The sequence below is a fragment of the Sabethes cyaneus genome, chromosome 3 (assembly GCF_943734655.1).
Source record: "Sabethes cyaneus chromosome 3, idSabCyanKW18_F2, whole genome shotgun sequence".
Taxonomy (NCBI): domain Eukaryota; kingdom Metazoa; phylum Arthropoda; class Insecta; order Diptera; family Culicidae; genus Sabethes; species Sabethes cyaneus.
In genome coordinates this window covers 148945414-148967951 of record NC_071355.1, presented here as the reverse complement: position 1 = coordinate 148967951, position 22538 = coordinate 148945414, and the positions used below count along the sequence as shown (strand labels likewise).

Genomic DNA, 22538 nt, shown 5'->3' with positions numbered 1-22538 from the left:
TATTAAGGAATGTGCGGTAAAGACGGGTACCTCAAGATTAAAATTCAATATCTACACAAGTATCTCTGTTTGATATAGCCATACTGCTAGTAAATTTTGTTCAAAACTAATACTTTATCATCAAAAACATTACCTAGTAATCATATTTTCTAGACATTGTACAGAAAAACGGACACATTATATGAAAGGTGGACACCGCAAAAAAAGGTGTGACGCCTGATGAGTAATACCTAACCATCCAGTTAGCTTCGAGGTATGATACCAGTCGTTGTATGTTCGAATCTCGACTGGATGGTGCTGCCAAAGTCAGTAGGATCGTTGTACAAGCCCCGAAGAGTGATTTATTTATTTTGGACAGACGTTGTGCGTACATTATTTTGGATATTTACGGCAAAATCAAATAGAAGGGACCAACATAAAGTACGCGTAAAGCCTATCCAAAATAGACATATTTTAAAAAAAATTAGAAATTTTGTTTTTTTGGCCAAAATCATGCAAAATCTTACAAAGGGGGAGGGTACCCGACCCGACCCGTACCCGGTTTCAAAAACAAAAATTAAGAACCCGTACCCGACCCGAACCAGCAAATTATTTTTTTTTCAATACCCGAACCCGACCCGAACCCGGCGGGTACGGGTACGGGTGCGGGTTTCGGGCAAATTTTCCGCTACCCGACCATCTCTAGTCCAAACCCTAAGATTAGGCAAGTATTTCATTATAATACTTCAGTATAGTTCTCACACGGGTATTTTTCTTTACCTGGAAGTAAACTTTACCTTAATACATATACTTCGTTACGTATGTTTTATTACCAGACTATAACACACCAAATCAGTACACTATTGTTACAAAATATAGTGAATATAGACCAGATATAGAAAATATGACGGCCTGAACAGAAATCTAGAGAAAATAAACCATATAATGCAGTTTACTTTTTTCGTTACGGGACACCATTTGCAGAATACCGTTTGCCCAACAGCGCATGGTGTCCCGTAACCAGGCTTGGCATACACTTTTCGCTTTGATTTTGCTCTTTTGATTACTGCTCCTCAACCAAGCAGAATTTGAAAAAGTGGTGTATGGGGCATTTGTAGAGCTAGAAATTATCTATAATATTGCTGAAGAAAGTGAAGTTTTATCTTTAGTATTTACGGCGCTGTAGCGCAGCAACACCGTTGGTAGCAAAAAGAGCGCTCTTTTTGCTACCAAGAGGGTAGCAGCCTTATAGCGCCATAAATACAAAATGCACAGTAACGCACAGCACATAACTTCAGCAATATTGTAGATAATAACAAATAAGTCGGCCGCTGAGTACACAAACATGTGTTCCGCAGCAAAAACTGGACAATCGATAAACACAAATTGCATAAAACATTTCATTGGCGCAAATCTGATCATGGGATGTAGGATCCAGTTGTACAGGCAGAGACGTTCTAGATTGTATATGTCTCACCATAACGCAATGTATGAGTCGGGATCGCTTTATTCGATTTCACAACTATTTTCATATAGAGTACGGGAGGGTATTTTCAGCCCATTAAGCCAAGGTAGCCTAAACAATATTCAGAAATTTCGTTGAAACTATATTCATTCGAGACAAGATTTTTATACCAGTTATATAGATAATTGATAGAATAATATTTACTGAATATCGGCGTGTATTTTGGTCTTAATGAAACGCTACTTAATTTGAATTATAGTCGCGAGAAATGATGAAGTCGCTGCGGCCCATTTTCTATAGTGGTGTCTGTGTTTTTTAAATCCGATCGGCCGAAATAGCCTGCACAAGGATTAGATGCTTATTGCCGGCTCATTGAAGACAACTAGTTTTGTAGTGACAACAGCTTGCTGCTGGCGCTAGTGTATCATTGAATCGTACATATACATTAGCACCAGCAGCAAGTGGTTGTCACTCAAATACTAGCTATGTCAACACGATAGAAGAGTTTCAGGGGCAGCTGCATCACATCTTGGTAGCAGTGTAAATAAAGCACCATATACTGAAATTAAAAGCAAAATGCTGCAGATTGCTAGTGAATGAACATTGATTTATATTTTCATATCAGAGGGGAATTTTTGTGTTCTTCCGTGATGAAAAGAAGTAGAATTGTTCTGTGACATCATATTCACAGCTGTTTAGTTGCTAGAATAAGTAAACGTGATCATAATTGTGTGTTTTCCGAACCATCATCAAGAGCGGATACGCGTAGGATTACTGCTAGTTTTTTCAGCCTGATTCCACTGGCACGGAAAAACAGTGGTTTTGATGTTTATTGAATAAAATTTAGCAAATTACTCACATTTTTATGAAAATAGTTATAACTATTTTTTATTTGGGACCTCGCAGCAAAAAAGGTAATGTATGCCAAATTTGGTAACGTGCTGGAAATACCCTCCCGTACCCTGCCTAGCCGACAAAAAAATCAGAGTGGTTGTGTACAAGACACGACCGCATATATAGGTGACGCAGGACTACGTAAGTCTCTTTGTAGTGATAGTAGCATGTATCCATGCTTGTAATCATTCGATTTTTCATGTATACATGCTATATGCAACATATATACATGCTACATACGTTGTATGTAACATTTATCAAAGTAGTATCATTGCATACGTTCAAGCCTCAAAAGATTTTATAGTTATTTCTATGTACATTTGGAAACAATTTAACAAAATCAAGAACACAAACTATTGCTTTCCTGCTACCTTACAGAAATTAAAGATTGTTTTTATTACCCGTGGTTCCCCACGTTGAAGGGATTTTACCAATTCAATCCTATTTTATCAACAGCACATCTTTTCATTACACTTCTAATGAAACGACAAGCATGCGTATTCATACAGAGTCATATTATAACCGAACACTACACTGCCCATAAACGCATAACAGTCCCATATGACTTTTCACCATTTTTGAGATAAACCTGGGAATCGTCTTTAAATTACCTATTCTTTCAATATTTCAAACAAAAAAGCTATGTTTGTTCCCAAAATGTTGAAAAAAATATTAAACTATGTCAGTCCCATATTACAAATAAACGCATAACAGTCACAGTAGTGAAAGTATATGAATAAGCATTTGATTTTGGAAATTCCTGAACCGATTTGACTGCAACAACTACCAAACGAAAGATTTCATGACCTACAAGAACACTATTGAAGAAAATTTGGAGCGGATAGACGGTTCCGAAGCTATAGTCGGAATAAGTTCCGGAATATCCAGAACTTGAACCACCTTGAAGCACAATAATTCCATTATACGACACCTCTTAGTACTCGAATTTGCAAAACTAGACCATTGGTAGTTGTATAAAGTGTTCAAGACGTCATTTACCATATCTAACCACATATCCGGAAATGCTTCGGATACCCCTACGGGGATCAGTTTCGGAATAGAACTAAAATACAACATGTGATATCTCTTAGTACGCAAAAGTGCAAAACTACCTCAGAATAGTTCATTTGTCGTCATATAATATGTCCAGGATCACATTGGTCACACTCGGACACGTTCTGGGAGTGTTCCTGACACAGAAAAGCGACCAGTTTCTGAGTTGAACAAAACCCCTTATGCGACCCCACGATAACAAATTACAAATAAAAGCAGAAAATGCTAGGAACTGGAAGTTTATCTTCAGAGCAGAAAATGCTAGGAACTGGAAGTTTATCCTTACTCCCGTAAAATTTCAATTTCGTACAGACATTTGGAACAGATGAATTAAACGGGCACGTGAATTATCAAGATAACAACGACACGTGGTCTTGAAAATACTCCACCGGCGGTCACCGGCAGTCACCGGCTCACCGACAACGCAAGAATCAAGGCATGCTGTGAGTGTGACTGTTATGCGTTTATTCTTGCTTATTGAAGCACAAATAAACGCATATCAGTAACTTCGGTAGTTTTTATAAGTTTTGGAACAAATTGTAGGTCACTTGTGAACAAATTGCTTGTAAAAGTATTCTATAATGTACATTCAAGTAATATTATAATGATTTGGACGATTTGTTTCCAAAATTTACTTAATATTAAAGAAAAAATGTAGCGGTTTCAAATGCGTTTTTCGCCGCTGCAAGTTTTTGCATATGTGACTGTTTTCCATTTACGGGCAGTACAGCTGTAGCACATTTTTCCAACACAGATATCAAATTCACCTAGGTTTAATCGTCTTGCAGTAAAGAATTTGCGATCTGTTGGGATAACGAACTTGTGTTATTTTTTCTGGCACACTTCTCTAACACAGACATCAAATTGGACTACGTTTGATCGCGTTCGTAAGAAATCTGTTGGCACGAGGGGGTTTTGTCACTCTTTCTGGCGTACTTCCCAAGCAAGGACATCAGAATGGTCTAGGTTTAATCGCGGTGTTAAGAAATCTTGTTGAAATGTGGTAACTTGGTCACTTGTTTTGGCTTACTTCCCAAGCACAGATATCGAATTGGTATAGGTTTAGATCATCGTAAAGAATCTTCCAACCAATCACGAAGCGAGAATTCTGGTAAAACATAGGTTCATTATTTTCTATTTTTCAATAGTTCAACATCAAGAATCCATACTTTTCTTCATTTGGGTCAATTCTTAGAAGATTTTCCGATCGATTGGTGTAAGAATATTGAAAATCTATCGGAAAACCGCTGAGCTATTAGCGCTCAAAACCTTTCATTTTTCGTGACGCTCGCATTTTTCGATTTTTTGGAATGACACCCTATCTCAAAACTTGCCGTAAGACGTAGTCCTATGTCAATAATACACCGGGTATTTCTAACGGAGAAAAAAAGCAAGCTTTGGAATGTATAGCCAATAATGGATGCAGTACGGAAAATTTCGCGAATTTCGAAAACATACTCTATTGAAAAGCAAATAATTCCCCCCCTGCCCAGTTAAACAATCATCATGCCCAATGTCGTTCTGCAATCTTCTGGATGTAGTTTGATAACTACTACATAGAAACCATCAAGCCCTGGACTCCACCTACATGTCATGTTCGTGGAATGCATGATGTAAGTGTTTAATTCATTGATAATTTCATTGAAAGTGAAAAAACAATATTGTATTAAAAATAAGTGTGAAAAGCAGATAAAATGAGAGGAACCCACCGTTTCCGTAACGATCGGTGCACACTTGATGTCCCGTTTGTTTGCGAATGGTGTGTGTTCGATGGAGCAATTTGCAGTGGCCACATGATGCACCGAAACCTGGTAGAGGGTACTTTTCTCCAATGCTGTCTCCCATGAAATGTTAAGCTGCAGCAGGTCGGAATTACTGTCATATCGCACCGTGTGGATTTGTAACTCTGAAAAATGAAAAAAAAAGACATCGATTTAATCGAGATAAATTCCATTAAGCTGCGCAAAGATATCCTAAAACATGTGGTTTATTTTCTTATTTTTATAAGTAAAAGAAAGATTTTAGCTGATATTTTTCAACAAAGTGCGAATGAAGGTTGTAAGGAGAATTACGTAATCTTTATTAGCAAAAGTAATCTCAACGACTGGAAATATAAATATATATGAAGCGTTTGGTACGGGAGGTCCCTGCGTTCCCGAGCGGGAGCAAAGAGCAAAATAATATCAAACTAAAGTATAATACTATATTTTGTTGTCGAATAGATATGGAGATACATTGATAACACATTTTGTTATTGAGTAGATATTTAAAACCTTTTTTGTAATATGAGTTTAATACTTGATTTTGTTATCATATCTTATTGTGACATTAAAATGACATTAGATATATTTCATAACAATTTTTTATTGAGTAAAGAGATTTTAACTTATAAATATTTTATAAAATATTTTTGTAATATGTCATATGCTACTACATTTGTTATTCAAAACCTTAATAATACTAAAATATGTTATTCCAAACTCTGAATACAGTCATGTTATTGCTTTGTTATTCAAATAACACAAGTAGTTATTCTTTTGGCCTTAAAGGAGTAAAATTTTGATATTATTTTTTGTTATTTTACCAACTATGTCAGCCAAGACAAGATCAAATTTTGATACGAGTTTTTCGATTTGCATAACACATTTTGATATTATTTTGCTCTTCGCTCCTGCTCGGGTTCTGTCTATTGCTAGGTTTGAAGCAGTTGACCTGGCTATTCAAAGATTAATGTAGGTAATTGTCATTTTTCAGGATACTTTCAAAAATTAGCCGCGTTAGTAGGGAATTGGATTACAATAGATTAGACTAAGCCGTAATAAAGTAACAATCAAAAAACGCGTATCTGTAGAATATTTGCAGAATGAATATTTTATGCGCTAAGTATTTGCAATTAAATGATTCATAGTATGTAGTAGCAATACATAGAAAAATCTCTCTTTTACTTATATTTGAAATTCCATTGACACGCTACAAAACTCTTTTGATTCTTATTTTTGTCAACAAACATAAAATACTGTCGTACTGCCGCTATTCACATAACAGTCCCGTTTGCATAGGAAACTCCATAGAAAATGGGACTGTCCTGCGAGTAGCGGCAGTCTATTACTATGCAATACTCACCGTGCAGATCTTCAGCTAGTAGTTCCTACCAGTAATCAAACAAAAATATGAATTAATAATGGAATTCATCCATTGAATTCTGTTAAATAGTATGTAAAGCGGTGATGATTGAGGACAAAATAACTGGATGTTTGTTCCAACTGGTGGATTTAAATTCATTCATTTAATTTTTATAGAAATGACTCATCGCTTGTCATAAAATGAGCACAACAGCACCCCATACCTCGGGTGATGTCCACAAAGCTTGACAGAATTGGAAAATTTTATTTTTATTCTTATCCTCGAGTAGTTTGAATCCTTAAAATAGCATCACCATATTGGCTCTCGATAATTATTTTAGAACACAAAAAAAATCTAAGTTGTATTTCGAATGATTCTTTTCAATATCAGCCTCAAAGCAAAAAACTCAATGGATGCAATGAAACGTCTATTATGTCAATCAGTAAATGTTGTTACCCTTTTCGTTCCAAAAAGAATGATAAAGGCAAGTGCTACGACTTTCAATAGTAAATCCATGTACTAAAACGTCTTTCCATATTCCTGTCTAATTCGAAAATAGTTCGTGTGGTATCTGAAATAAAAGGAAAAAGAACATTATATAAGATTACTATTTACACTGTGATGTAAACTAAACAATTTTATAAACACGAATATGTAATTTTTCATAGCCTTAAATGCAACTAAAAATCAATTATCTGTCAAACTACAGTGTGACACATATGTATTCGAACGAAAACAAAGTCATACATTTTTGTAAATAAAGGCTTTCTTTCGAATTTTAGTTTTAAAAGTTGTTAACCCGTAGATACAGAACGCAACAAACAATCATTGCTCTATTGAATCGCCTTTTGCCTGGGTAACAAGCTTCAAACGCTTTTTGAAGTCATTACATGCGGCACGCACTACTGCAATCGGAATGTCATGTTTTGTTGATAACTAACTTAAATTCATCCAAATTATGATATTTATAATCCTTGAGCTTCTGCTGCATGTACCCCCGTATACAAAAATCCAGAGGTTCAAATCAGAAGAACTTGGAGGTCATACCTTTTTCGATATGAAACCCGTCAAATTGGCCTTGCACCACGTCTGCACAAGATTTGCAGTGTGGCCAGGAGCTCCATCCTGTTGAGAGCAGTAATATTCTTCACCATACAATCCCTGAACGTAAGATATCAAATTTTGTTCTAAGACCATTTCTAGATAATATTTTGCATTAACTTTCACACCCTTTTCAAGAGGAAGTTTCTCTTTCATTAAAATGCTTCTCATACCCTGACCGCTGATGAATTTTGGTATTGGGGCACATTCCGTTTGTGCTTTGGAACGTCGATGATCGAAACCTATACCACAACCGATCATTTTGATCAACCGATCAACAAACAACTTCTCATCAGAAAAGATCACATCGGAATCACCGTGCCGATGAGGCAGCAGTTTGCATCGTTCCTGCCGTTTTTGTTTTGTTGCTTTCGTTAATCCATGGATTTTACATTTTTGGAATGCTTTCACATCCAGATCCATTCTCAAAAAGAAAGAGATTCTTTGTTAATATTCAGCTCAACTGCCAGTTTCGTTGCGGACCGGTCGCGACTGCGACGAATTCGTTCTCGAATAACCTTTTTGACCTCTGCAGTTCTAACGCTTCGTTTTCTTCTGGGTTTTTACGGTTTACAAAAGATCCCATCTCGAAAAATATTTTTACTGTATAGTATGCAAACCCTCTTCTTATGCCGAGATGTTTAAGGTCACAAAAAATAGTGCTGCATGCAGCACCGTTTCGGAATTTATTTATTATCAACGACCGTAACTCGAACATTGGTACGTTTACTTACTTACTTTTTCGGCGGCAATCCGATTATCGAATCCATGCCGAATTCAGGAGCCGTCTCCATAATACTCGGTCTTGGGCTGCCGCTCTCCAGTCGCCCCTTACAGCCGCTGTTCTAGCAACCTCGTCAACAGCGCTCATCCAACGGGTACGGGGTCTGTCTCGAAATCATCGGCCTCTGTCGGGTTCTCTGCTAAATATTGTTTGAATTGATCGCAGGATCTCACGCTCGAAAACGCCAAGAGCTCGTCAGTCGCTTCGTGGACTTCAAAAGTATCTCCTTCAACACCGCATTTCCAACACCCGAAAGGGTACCACGCTCTCTACGAGCCACCATATACTTTGTTTTGGTAAAATTTATGGTAAGATCTATCTCTACGGTTAACACCGATGATATCGATGTTATCCGCGAACCCTAAAAGCATATGAGATTTCGTGATGATGGTACCGCTTCACTGCACGCCTACCCTTCGAATAACACCTTCCAATGCAATGTTGACAGAAAATTCGATAGACCTTGCTTCAAACCATGTAACGTCAAAAACGAGTCCGATGTCTCACCCGCTATCCTGACGCTTGATTTTGAACCATCAAGAGCAGCACGTATGGAAAACCATGTTCAAGCATAATCTGCCACAGTTCATTTTGTTTAACTGAATCATACGCCGCCTTGAAGTCTATAAACAAATGGTGAGTCTGCAAGTTGAATTCCCGGAATTTATCGAGGATCTGTCGCAAGGTGAACATTTGGTCCGTCGGGGAGCGTCTCTCTCGAAAACCGTAGTGGTATTCACCAACAAAGGTTTCTTGCGACGGTCTCAGTCTGAGAAACAGGATGCGGGAGAGAATTTGTATGCAAAATTGAGGAGGATGGATTACACAATAGAGCCGTTCACTCCCAACTTTCAAAAGTTCAGCGGGGATGCCGTCCTTTCCAGCTGCTTTGCCGTTTTTCAGCTTCCTCGCTGCTTGCCTAACCTCGTCCAAAGTTGGTGGATCCACAGCTTGTCCATCATCCTCAATCGTTATTCTGTTACCGCTCCATCTTGTTCACCATTCAACAATGCATCGAAATGTTGTTTCCAACACCTAGCCACCTCCGATCTTTCGGTAATCAGGTTCCCCTCCTTGTCGTTGCACATAACAGGAGTTGGCACGGCCCGGTTCCTGATTCCGTTGATCGTATTAAAGATTCACGTATCGTGCCTCTTGAAACAATTCTTCGCCTCCGCTAGAACGCGATCCCAGTGCTGACGTTTCTTACGACGGTGAAGTCTCTTTTCGGCAGCTCTAGCATCTCGGTATCTCTCTCTCTGCTCTGGCGTGTCACAGTTGCAGCCAATATGTGACTTCAGCCTCGATTTTTCTCATCAGTCACTGGCTGGCACTCTGCGTCAAACCACTCACTGGAAGTGACTGCAGCAGTAGTACCCAACATTTCCCGCGCTGTAGTACTAATCGCGTCGTGGATGTGTCTCCACTATTGGTGCGTATATACCGAAAAACCGGGTCAAGTTCGAGCTTGAAAGTTTTAACAAGTGTCGGATTCGGATTTGGCCGGAAAAAAATATTCGGATTCGGGTTGGGTTCGGGCCGTTTCTTCAATATTAGCATTATCAACGTGCATGACCTAGGAAGTGACGACGATGATAAAGACGCTTTTAACGCGCAGCTTGAACGTAAATACGACAACTTCCCAGGACATGACGACAAAATCGTCATCGGTGACCTCAATGCTCAGGTTGGACAGGTGGAGAAGTTCAGACCGGAAGGCTGGAAGTAGCTACCAGCACAGCCTCCCATATCGGTACACCAGAAGATTTACCATAACAGACGGACCCGCAAATCGGCCACGTTTTGATTGATGGAATGGACTTCTTGGAAATCATCGACGTTAGAACCAATCGTGGCGCAAACATCGATTCTGACCACTACCTTTTGATGTTTGTGCCAAAGACTTTCTGTTGTTACTAGCATTCGGTATGGACGCATTCGGTATGACGGTACAAAATGGAACGACTCCAGTTACCTCTCGAGGACTGCTGGGATAGCGTTAAAGCATCAATCAACGGTGCAGCAGAATGCGCCATTGGGTTCAACGTAACGACTGAGTCGATGAGGAATGCCAAAGGATGATAGATGAGAAGAAAGCAGCGCGGGCGTCGATGCTTCGGTAGAAGACCCATCCAAACGTGGAAAGATATAGACAGAAACGAAGACAGCAAACCCAGTTGTTCCGGGATAAGAAGCGCCGCCTGGAAGAAATGGAATGTGAGGACATGGAAAAGCTGTATCGTTCTTAGGAAACGCGTAAATTCAACAAGAAACAGAATGTATTCCGTAAAGCCTCGAAAGGTCGAAAGGTGGAAGCAGCACTACAATAAGCACCTGAATAACGCAGGGACGGAGTACCAAGACAGCAGGAAGAATGAATATATCAGTACGGCGGATGCTGGTGATGTGCCGACCCCCACAATAGATGAAGTGGTGAAGATCGAAACCATCAAACAGCTCAAGAACAACAAGGCAGCTGGCAAAGATGGCATGGCAGCGATACTAATCAAGATGAACCCGGATAGGTTGGCTGCACCGGCTGATAGTCAGGGTCTAGGAAACATAACAGCTATTGGAGGAGTGGAAGAAGGGAGTAATATGCCCAATATACAAGAAGGGCGACAAGTTAGAATGTTCGCCGTCTATCGACGCTAGCGAGTAGATTCGTGAGAATTTATCAAGCCGGTTTTATGGACGGACGATCGACAACGAAGCAAATCTTTGTGCTGCGAAATCCTCCAAAAGTGTCGCGACTAGCAAATTCCTACGCAACACCTCTTCATAGATTTCAAGGCAGCTTACGATATTATCGACCTTGAAGAGCTATGGAAACTCACGAAAACGGCTTTCCGGAGAAGCTGGCAAGATTGATTAAGGCCATGATGGATGGTGTTCGGTGCTGTGTTAGGATTTCGGGCGCGTTATCAAACCGGTCTGAAACATGCAGGGGACTTCGATAAGACGATGGTATTTCCTGTCTCCTATTTAATATCGCACTAGAAGGTATTACGAAATGTGCGGGGTACGATCATCAATAAATCTAGCCAATCTATTTTGCTGACGACGTAGAAATTGTCGGAAAGATGTTCCAGGCGGTTGCTGAGCAGTATACAAAACTGAAACGTGAAGCAGTGAAGGTTGGATTAGTGGTGAATACATCTAAAACCAACCTGTTGGAAGGAGGAACCGAGCGCGATCGAGCTCGCATAGATTGAGTGTGGTAGTCGATGGGGACAAATTCGAGGAGGCTGACGAATTTGTATACCTCGAGTCGTTGATAATGTTGGATAACAACTGCAGCAGAGAAATACGCAGACCTATTCTCACCGGAAGTCGTACTTTCTACGGCCTCCACAAGACCCTAAGGTCTGGTAAGGTCCTAAGGTCCCGGACCAAATGTACCATGTACAAAACGCTAATAAGACCGGTAGTCATCTACGTGTACGAAACGTGGAAAATCCTCGACGGGGACTTGAAAGCACTGATCGTTTGTAAACGTCGTGTCTCGTGTGCCTACGACCATTGGCGGTGTATGTGAGGACGCTGAATGAAGGAGAAGGCTGAACCACGAGCTGACGCAGCTCTTCGGCGAACCGATTATCCAGAAAGTTGCTTAAGCTGAAAAGGTTCAATGGGCGGGACATGTTGTGAGAATGCCTGACAACAACCAAACGCAGAGGTGCGCAGCGTGCGCGATGGTTAGACCAAGTGGAGCAAGACCTGGAAAGTGTGGGACAGTCGAGAAATTGGAGACGGATAGCTATGGACCGAGATTGTTGGGGGAACATTACTTTGCAGGTCAAATCGTGAGGTCCATCGCACCAGAATTAGTAAGTAAGTAAGTAAAAGCATATTTTTATACGATTAAAAGAGTTAGAGTTCCTAAAAAGCTGATTGAATATTGTGTTATTTCGTATGCAAGCAAAGTGAACCAAGTTTCAACAAATAAAAAGTTATAACACAGACTAACAGACGTAACACTGAAATCTCATTCCATAGCCAATATAAACGACCATTTCAAATTTTCGCTTAAGCCAAGACTCAAACAACAGTCGCTGCGCGAGAACGCCGCTCTCCTGCGCTGACGCTGTTGTCAGATAATATACAAGTAAATTTAAAGCATTGCTAAATTTATAGCAACCTACTCTGCATAGCGCGAAGACTGCACCAGGTGATGCTAGGGTTTTTCCAAGTTTTAGGGATGTCATTGAAACGATGTTTTGTTAGAAAATGTGTTCGATGTGTTACGTCTGTTAGTCTGTGGTTATAATTACTAAATTTTTCAAAATAGATTTCAAATGGTACCTTGGTTTTTCGTTAACTGTATGATATTATAATAAAATGTACTATATATTGTACTATTATACTTAATATTGTTTATATTTGTACTATTATATTAAAATCGGAAGAAGTTCCGAATCCAAGTGGTGATTTGCTTCAGCTGGCATTTGTTTTGCGAAGTTGTTCACACTGTAAGTTGTTTTAAGGCGGGATTTGTTTGGGCATTTGGTAACGGCGCCTGTTGCTGGGCGTATTGTGATCATTGAGCTTCGAATGTTTTGCATAAAAAGGGGTGGATGGTTGCAGTCGCAACGCAATAACAAACAAAACTGGCCGGACCCCATTTGTGATTAAAATTATACATGCCCGTTAATAAATTCCTCCCACTTTTTCCACTATTTATTTAATACGTTTGCGTAAGCGGGATAGCCCGATTATTGAAATAACTCTTATGAGTGATAAAAAAGGTTACTGCAGTGTTCTCCAACCAAGAGACCGTCTGGTTTAAAATGAGTGATTTGGACATTTTCTCATTCCAAGAAGGCTGATATAGCAAGGAAGGTGATGTAGGCTAGTTATATCACGCAAATCTGGCCATTTATTATCCACAACACCAAATAATAATCCACAACAGAAGTACAAGCAGTTTTTTTGCAAACAGCCTTCACCTCCTTTCGTTAAGAGGCGCCATCGTGGCAAATCATGAAGACTTTTTTCAACTAAAACCACGTTTCATAGGTTCAGTTTGGTTTGAAAATCTCTAGGTGTCATGTCTCTGGACCTAAAAACGAGCGGTTTAAATCCATGAACCTAATGTCTGCTTTTGCTACGATTTTTTCCAGCAATGATTCAAAAAATATCCGCTGGAGGTTATAGGCAAACATAACGTGGCAGCAAATAGCGAGTTTGTTTTTAGAAGACGTAGTGATTGATATCTTTTCCTTTCCGCTGATTTTACGATAAAGTGATTATTTTTTGCTTCGTTACTTTGCAGCGGGGGCATTAACATCGGGGTCGTTAATGTGCTCTATTTAAAAACTCACACGTTTCTTCTAGGTTACAGCATCGCATCATTCAGTGGGCTGCATTTCTCTATTTTCTGCCCCCAGCAAACTAGCGCTATTCGGGAACAGCTATCTGAGCTTAATCTGAGTTAGTCTGAGTTATTAATAAAACATTACTATAAACGTTAATATCAAGTATATAACTTATGCATAGAGCAGATTTTTCGTCGGAGTTGACGTATTTGTGGTTTGCATTCTTCCAAACTCTCCTCCAGTTTTTGTTATGCTTACTAGTGGCAGAGATTGTATTTGGAATTGGGATATATCTTTGGCTTCGGGCTCGTTCAGGTGTAGCTGAGGATCTATCCATCATTATTTTAATTATAAGATAGCTTAGAACATTCGGAATAGGTTCTTGCTTTATGTATCGGTTTACCATAGATGAGACGTTTCTGATTTTTAAGTATCGATTCACTAGTAATGAGTTTGCTTTGAATTCCGGTGAGTGTACTCCCAATCCTCCTTCACGCTTCGGATCGGATGACGTCAATTAATTTGACCCGCTGGCTGGGCGGGAACTCCAGCCCACAGGAAAAACCCTATTTGCTTTGTAAACAAAAAAAAAAAATTTATAAAAAATTTATAAACATTGCGGTATATTTGTTTGATAGGGGAAGGATGGATGCCATGTACCATAACTTGGAGCAAATAAACGTGTTACGTAGATAACACAAAATCGTAATAGAAAATCCACATTAAGTCGTATGCATGTCAATTTTACATTAGAATTGCATAATAATTAGAGTATGTCAAAGCGAAGTGTACAATAAGTTGTTTTGCAGTCGTGCGTGTCGTCATATGCAACTTATGGCTGTGAATTATAAAGTAGTATAGATGATTGTAACATTTAGTTATATCGTAACTTTAGGAGTATTATTTTGTGTGTTCCACAACTGTTGTAAAGAATACAAGATGGAATTACAAATGATTGTCTAAATTATCGCTTTGGTACTTATATGTTCTTATGTGGTATGAAATATATTTTTTCATGCGATGATTTCGTATCTCTCACTTGCAACCGAGCTATACAAACCAAATTGTTTTCTGGGTAGGCCTGTTCCCGGCCAATTTGTAGGCAAATCCCAATTTGTAGACACGGTATCATTGATAGTATTTTTGAAGGTTACTCCAAGCACCTTTATAGCGCTTTTTTCACAAATCCGTCCCAGTTGGGCAATTCCGGTCCAATTTCTAGCGCTTCAGTTTTAGTGTAATTTATACAAATCCAATGATGATCCAATAAACCAATAGATCATGATGTATTTTTGCAGAGGAGGATAATAGTATAATACTGGTAGAGAACGTTATTCACGCGGTTAATTAAACAATTTTCATACATAGGTATATTCTCGCTCAAAAACAATGGTACAGACAGCGAGTACGCGAAATGCATTCGACATTGACTTAGGAGGTGCATATTTCGAAAAGCGGAGCTTTTTCCACTTATTTTTGAAAGTTCTGATCATTGGCGGAACTAGCGCTCATTTCTAGGGGGGGCTATAGCCCCCGGCATTTTTTCGACCATTTTATTTCCTTGGCATATTCAAATTAAATGTACATTGAAGCATAGGAACTTTAAGTTGTGATGCATATAAAAATTACTCTCAAGTTTTTATCATGTAAAGTTATCTAACTATAGTTTTTTCTTAAATTTAAAAGTACAGCTTAATTTTTCTAGGGGGGGCTAAATGTTTTCTAGGGGGGGGCTTAGCCCCCCCTAGCCCCCCCTAGTTACGCCAATGGTTCTGATTCAGGCTTGTATCATAACAATGGCTAATACAAAATTAATATTATAGTATGTAAATTTTATTTAAAACATATCACAACGGGCTTGCACTTTAGACCCTCAATCGGGGTTTAAGACAATGACAGCACTTTATATTTGTTTTACGCGACCCTGATGCATCAATGAGACGTCATAACCACGTTCATCCTTTCAACATGTCTGAATTCGGCCAACGTCCGTATCCATTAACCTGCTAACGCGAGACGACCAAGCAGTGATCAAAATAAACAAATTTTCATTTTCGCGGCATGCAAAAAGCAACTGGCACTGGGTGCGAAAAATACATGGCATTGGTGCAGCTTTCGCTTTAGAAGCAATATGACTATCTACATTTTAACACGAGATTGGAAAGAAATCCAAGCGCGACGGATAGGGGAAAGACTTCTACAGTGGGACACTTTTTTTCAAGAAAATTGAAATTATTTTGATGGTAGCTGCCAACGAGCTCTTCAACCCCTTTGAAAGGTATACACTTCTAGTTGCCTGAAAAAAAAATTCACTCATTTTGGCTATAAGCTGAATTAGTTACAACCACAAATGTGAAGGAGTCATTTTGTCCAACTGTTCCCCAATAGATGGTACGAGTGAAAAAACGAGTATTGTACACTGAGACACCTATTTGCATTCAATTTAAACCCTAAGTTTTATTATAAATAATATTTTAGAGGTCGTGCTGTTTAGTGTGTTTGTATGAAGGATACATTATTGTTGGATATGGTTGAAAATTCCGATTATTTTTACATCTACATTTATACTCATATATAGGACAAATCGTGGTTCTGACCTTTATTTATTTATTAAGTCGACATCAACAGACTATAGTCCCAATGATAGATGAGTAGCTTAATCTAATAGTAATCACATTCAAAAAATTATAATTACAAACACTAACAATTTTCTTAGTCGTCATTTGTTGAAAAAAACAGAAAAGTTACGACGGATCGTTTCACGTGACAAATTAAAATCAAATGCGAAAGCAACCCGATGGAAAACTCGCTGTTTACCAGTCAATGAGCTGTTTCGTCCGTAGTTGGTGCGTTGAAAAGGTACCCTCAGCATTGAGTTGTTCCGCAGTGCTCTGGCACGCACGTTTACATCTATCGCCCCAAGAATAGCAGGACAATCAATTCTTTCCTGCAACGTGTCGACTGCAAACACAGCTCTTGCGATATTCCTTCGTGTCTATAGTGTCTCCAAGTGAATTGATCGGTATCGACTTTCATAACTCGGCAACTGTAACGGCTGTCGCCATGGTAGACGATGGAGAGCAAAGCGTAAGAATCGGCGTTGAACTGATTCAATCCTTTGCATCCCGTTTTGCTAATATGGATGCCAGACAACGGAACCGTACTCAAGCGTCGAACGGACGAGTGCACAGTATAATGCCTTGATCCAGATGAGGCCTGAAACGCATTTGATTGAAAACCTGCAACTGTCGCAATCAGTTAGCGACCTACGAGGTACGAACTTAACCAATGCAACATACTGCCGCTGATACCGAGTCTTTCCAATTTAACAATCGCAATAGCAAGGTTGATTTTGTCAAACGTCGCAGACAAATCAGTATAGATGACATCCGTTTGAGCGCGATCCGCTAGGCTTTCGGTAACATATGTTGTGAGACAAAGGAGGTTCGTAGTGGTTGATCTACCTGCGTTGAATCCATGTTGGTCCTCACTCAAGTAATGTTTACAGTGCGACAGCAGCGGAGTCATGACTACAAGCTCAAATAACTAGGAAATAACACACTATGACGAAATTCCTCGGTAGTTGTTGACATCTTTCCGATCCCCTTTTTTGTGCACAGGGAACATTTGGGCGGTTTTCTATGCAAGCGGAAATACCTCGCTTGTGGTAGATAGGACAAACACGAGCCGGAGAGGGATTAACAGGCTTTAGTTTACATTCAAGAATTCATTTAAGGTAGTTTGCGAATTATTGCCCACCATCCAATTGTATTCCAATTGTTTTACCGAATGGCCGAAACACAAATGACCGACTCACGAATGATCGAAATCCAAATGACCGAATTTCAACTTTTTCTCATATTGCTTTTTATCCTTTTCCTTTTCCCGAATGGCCGAAACACAAGTGGCCGTATCACATATTTCCGAAATACCAAATGGCATAATATATCTAATGGCCGAATGGGGTCAGTCCCGGTGTAATGGTTAGCATTCTCGCCTCTCCCGCCGTGGATCCGGGTTTCAAATCCCAACCCTGCAGAAGTCACGAATGACCCAAGTTGTTAAAGTACACCGATAAAAATAGACACGGCGTAACCAAAAGATCTTACACATGAATTTCAACGTGCAAATATTGATAATCTTGGTTTATATGTCAATCATTCGGATATCAAAAGCGTTTCCCTCCGATTTAACGTGAAATGAAATATTCCATATGTAAAACATGTTAAACAACCATGATTTCGAACAAACTTCCAATCAACATGGTAGTCAATGTTTTTGCACTGCAAATCAACGTGTTTTACCATTAGATCATATCGTGTTGCAATCCACATTAAATTAAGGTGTAAATTTTTATAAATATTTCACTGGTTTTACACGTTTAATCAAAGGGTATACCACTTACGAAACCATCAAGTTTTTCACGCTACTAGGTTTTTAGGAGTTTGTTTATCGTGACGTGTTGATATAGAACGAACTAGATTGAAGTGGAAGTGTAATTCGACGAGATTGGATCTGTTTTTGTGTATTTAGTGATCAACTAGTACAAAAAGCTTCTATCATAAACTGCAACTGCATTCTTGGAAACACTTTTCGTTGTAGTAAATTTTGAAAGGGAATCACCAAAACCAAATGAAGAACAATAAGAAGTCACATGTCACGTCCTGTCCTAGCTTAAGTCCACTAACTATGTCCGTAGATTTACAGATATTTAAGAAATTCTTCGTTCTAAGCTAACTTAGGCAGACAGCTCGTAGTTGCACTCCGTGATTGGCTTAACAAATAAAATTGCACAAAGAATCAATTGAATGGTGCAACTTCTACTAATTTAAGATTTTGAAAATTAACCGATAACGATACTGGCCACGACCAAAAGACTACATGGGAACAATTTACGATTTACGAACCTTTACGTTAATTTTAAAAAAATACCCCCATTTGACACATAACACTTGTAATGTAATGTGTTATTCCAGATAGACGTAAATAGGGATAAAGTGGAATTTTTGGATTTAGGATTCCCCTCGGAAGATACGCATTGTCAAAAAAGCATGATTAATTCAATAAATGACTGCTGCTCAATAATACCATCTGTCCATTTACTGCAGTAATTTTATGTGTTAAAGTTTCCAGAATTATTGCTTTCATTTAACACCATCTTTTCAACGCAAGCTTTTACAGGTTAGTTGGTATTTAGAATGAAGGAAAATGGTAAAAGTGGTTATCGGATTGAACACTTTTTGATTTAATTTCATGTACATTTACCAAAAGTGTCTATTCCCGCTGTTCTGTTATAACTTTAACTGATTGAAAAGTAAGCTAAAGCATGAGAGAAAATGGCACGCATGTTATTGCAACCCGGGAAGCATTTTCAGCTATTGTCAGAACAACAAAGATAAGATACTCCCTTACGGTATTTAATTTAAAATTTCATATGCGTTCTTATCTGATTTTTGTTTTCAAATTTTAATTTAAACACTAGTTTGCTACTAGAGCACTAATAAGATAAGATAATAATAGAAATACTCGTATCACTGAAAGATTCGTTATACTTGTTACAACCACGTAGCCAGGAGGGGTCCCCTGGGAGCCTTCCCAAGTAACAATTTGGGTTTTATTATACTCTTATGATGGCATTTAAGACCAAAATTGGTCATGAAAACCGCCATAAGAGTTCAATAAAACTCACATTGTTACTTGGGTTGCCTTCCCACCCCCCGAAATGTTTTGGCTTACATTTTTAAAAAAATTTTCAATGCAGAATAACAATACACCAAGCTAAAACTATAGGCCAAGTATATTTTTGATGAGCGCGCCTTTGGATAACAATATAACCGACATCGTTTTATATCTCTCATATGTCGAATTTGTTTATTCAATCCGGGTTGAAACTGGATGAATTTTATCTGTCAGATAGGAGCAAATGGACACAAAAAGTTCATCCAGTTCCAAACCGGATTGAATAAACAAATTCGACAATAGTCTGTGAAAATTCTCAACTATGTAGCTCTCCGTTACTTGGAACATTCGGCATGGACAAAGGCGACGAAATATGGACATGGAATGGAGACTTGGTACCTGGAACTGCAGATCGTTAAATTTCGTTGGTGGCTAAAGAGTGCTGCTCGATTAGTTAGAACCCCGAAAGTTTGGCACCTGGCACTGCAGCGGAGATATGTCGCAAAGGCGAGAAGGTGTGGAGGATCCGTGGCAGTAAAGCCCAAATTTTTCAGAGCGGTGGAGTGACCAACGCGCTGGGAACGGGCTTCATAGTGTTGGGCAAAATGCAGAATCGCATAAAGGACTGGAAAACGATCAACGAGAGGATGTGCGTGTTGAGGATAAAAGGCCGTTTGTTCAATTACACTATCATTAACGAACACGAAGGTATACTCGACGACGAGAAGGAAGCGTTCTATGCGCAGCAGAAGGCAACGTACGACAGCTGCTCATGATAGGACATCAAGATCGTCATCGGGGCTATGAACACCCAGGTCGGCAGGGAAGCAATGTATAGACCTGTGATCGGGCCCCATAGCCTGCACACCGACACAAACGGCAACAGCCAGCGATGCATCAACTTTGCAGTTCCCGAGCACTTTCTTTTCCCACAAATATATCCACAAAGCCACCTGGAGATCACCTGACCAACGAACTTCGAACCAAATCGACCATATTCTCATCGAGGGCCAGTTTTTCTCGAACATCACCAACGTATGCTCCCTATCTACTCGGACCATTAGCTAGTAGCAGTACATGTGCGTTTAAAACTATCTCGCGACAAAGTCGCTCTTCTCGGTTAAACATTCGGCAGTTAAACAACCCGCCAGTTGCCGAAAACTACGCGCGCGTACTGGATGAAGCTCTGCCTTCTTCTGTGGAGCTAGATGCTTCAACCCTCGAAAACGGATGGAGTATGATACGCTCGGCCGTCAACGAGGCAACCACAGTGCTAGGAGTGGATACATCGAGCGCACGAAATTATTGGTTTGACGGGGAATGCCAACAAGCGATAGAATTGTAGGAAAAGAAGAGCTTGGGAAAACTATCCAATCATATCCACGAGAGAGAATTTGGCCAAGAATCGACAAGCGCGGAATGAGTTGACCATGATCCTGAGGAGGAAAAAGCGCCAGAAGGAGGACAGAGATCGTGAGAAGCTGGAACAACTATTCTGGGCTAATGACGCGCGCACGTTTTACGAAGAGATGAACCAAACTCGTAAGGGCTACACACCTAAACCTGACATGTGTAGGGACGAGGGAGGTGATCTAATCACAAACGAGCGCGAGGTATTCGATAGGTGGAAGCTGTATTTCGATGAGCACCTCAACGGCGATATAGCAATAGGAGACGCAACGGGAGTTAACCTCGGAGTGCCTACAAACGACAAGAGCGTGCCGGCTCCTGATCTCGAAGAGATCCGGCGAGAAATTCGTCTGCTGAAGAATAGGATTATCGGTCTGATTAGCGCTTTGTACATCGTCAGTCAATTCGAAAGAACATTCTGTAACATAAGCATTAAATATATTTCTTAAACAAAAGGTTTTCTGCATACTAACTTGGCCTCCCTCCAGAGGCGAGTGACCTTCTTAAGTTTAAAACTTCTCTAATAAAAAAAATGACCCTAAATGACCCTACCCCTATTTAAGTAGCCTTAAATGCTACTTAAATGCTATTTTGGCAAAATATACAGCTACTTTACTGATAACCTTTTTATAGTGCTGACAATGCTAATTTACAGCTAATTACCGACACGAAGAATTTGAATACAATTTTAGATACCAATTTACAACACCTATGCAGTCAAAAAGCTAATAGAGTAGGGCGGGGCATAAGTGCGATGTTTGAAGTTGTCATCAATTTTCGCGAGATATAAAGAAGAACAACAAAATATATTTTATAGTGATGCAGCTACTCAATGTCTTTACATTCAACTATAAATCATCTGGAATAATAGTGTTATTGAAAATAAATTCTTCATTCTTCTGAACCAGTGCCGATTCGCACTTTTACCCCACTAGCGGGGTAAAAGTTCGATTACCGCGGGGCAAAAGTGCGAAGCTCGAATCCATGAAATTAACACAGCAGTAGCTAACAAAACCATATTATCGTCAATCTGCGGTATGTTTCGGTAAGGAATATTCTCAATGTACACTTTTCCTATTTTTCGCTGGTGTATTGCAGCCTCCGACAGATCGAAACTTTCCCAAACGTTTGTTTTATGTTTCATCAGCGGAAAAACATTGTTTTCCTTCGACCAACATCTGTAGAGCACAGTTTTCTGCAGATCTTCCATTTCTAGTATCTGTAATATAGTGCCAAAAGCTGTATATAAGCTATACATTTTTGCCCCGTCCGTGAATCGCACCTTTACTCCGCTAGGCGCTTGACGGGGTTTGATTAAATTATGGAAAAGCTATATTTTGTAAACTCTTTTCACCGTATTTTCAAAACAGATATGCGAGTGATGTAAAACAGTGCTACAACAGTGCTGTTGATATCGCATTACCCGTATAACAAAAAATTACATCAAAACCGCCCTAAAATAACATTGGCACATAACTCAGCAACTATGCTTCGTAAGCAACCAAAGTTTACGGTAGATTCAAGCAGTCAAAGTAGTCACCCATTAATGCCAATGTAGTCAATTTACTCGAATCTGGACCGATAAATCATTAAATCGCATCCTTACTCTATAACAAAGGTAAAAATGTAGTTTCAACCACATTTATGATTGTTTTACGCGCAAACAGAAATTTCATTTCGTTTCAAACTGATATGTATGATTGAAATGAAAATATTTCCATCGAAAACTCAA

General features: G+C 39.4%; 1 protein-coding gene across 2 annotated transcripts in view; it reads right to left on the bottom strand.

Annotated features, from left to right (window-relative positions):
- The window catches only part of LOC128742703 (platelet-derived growth factor receptor alpha), a 123440-nt gene that overhangs the window by 79623 nt on the left and 21279 nt on the right, over window positions 1–22538 (bottom strand). For both annotated transcript variants that reach the window (XM_053839142.1, XM_053839143.1), the window contains exons 2-4: window positions 6971–7085; window positions 6515–6539; window positions 5101–5297 (exon numbers count right to left, since the gene is read on the bottom strand). In XM_053839142.1, coding sequence (XP_053695117.1) covers window positions 5101–5297; window positions 6515–6539; window positions 6971–7030 — 282 coding nt within the window. In that variant the 5' untranslated portion in view covers window positions 7031–7085. The remainder of the gene's footprint in view (window positions 1–5100; window positions 5298–6514; window positions 6540–6970; window positions 7086–22538) is intronic.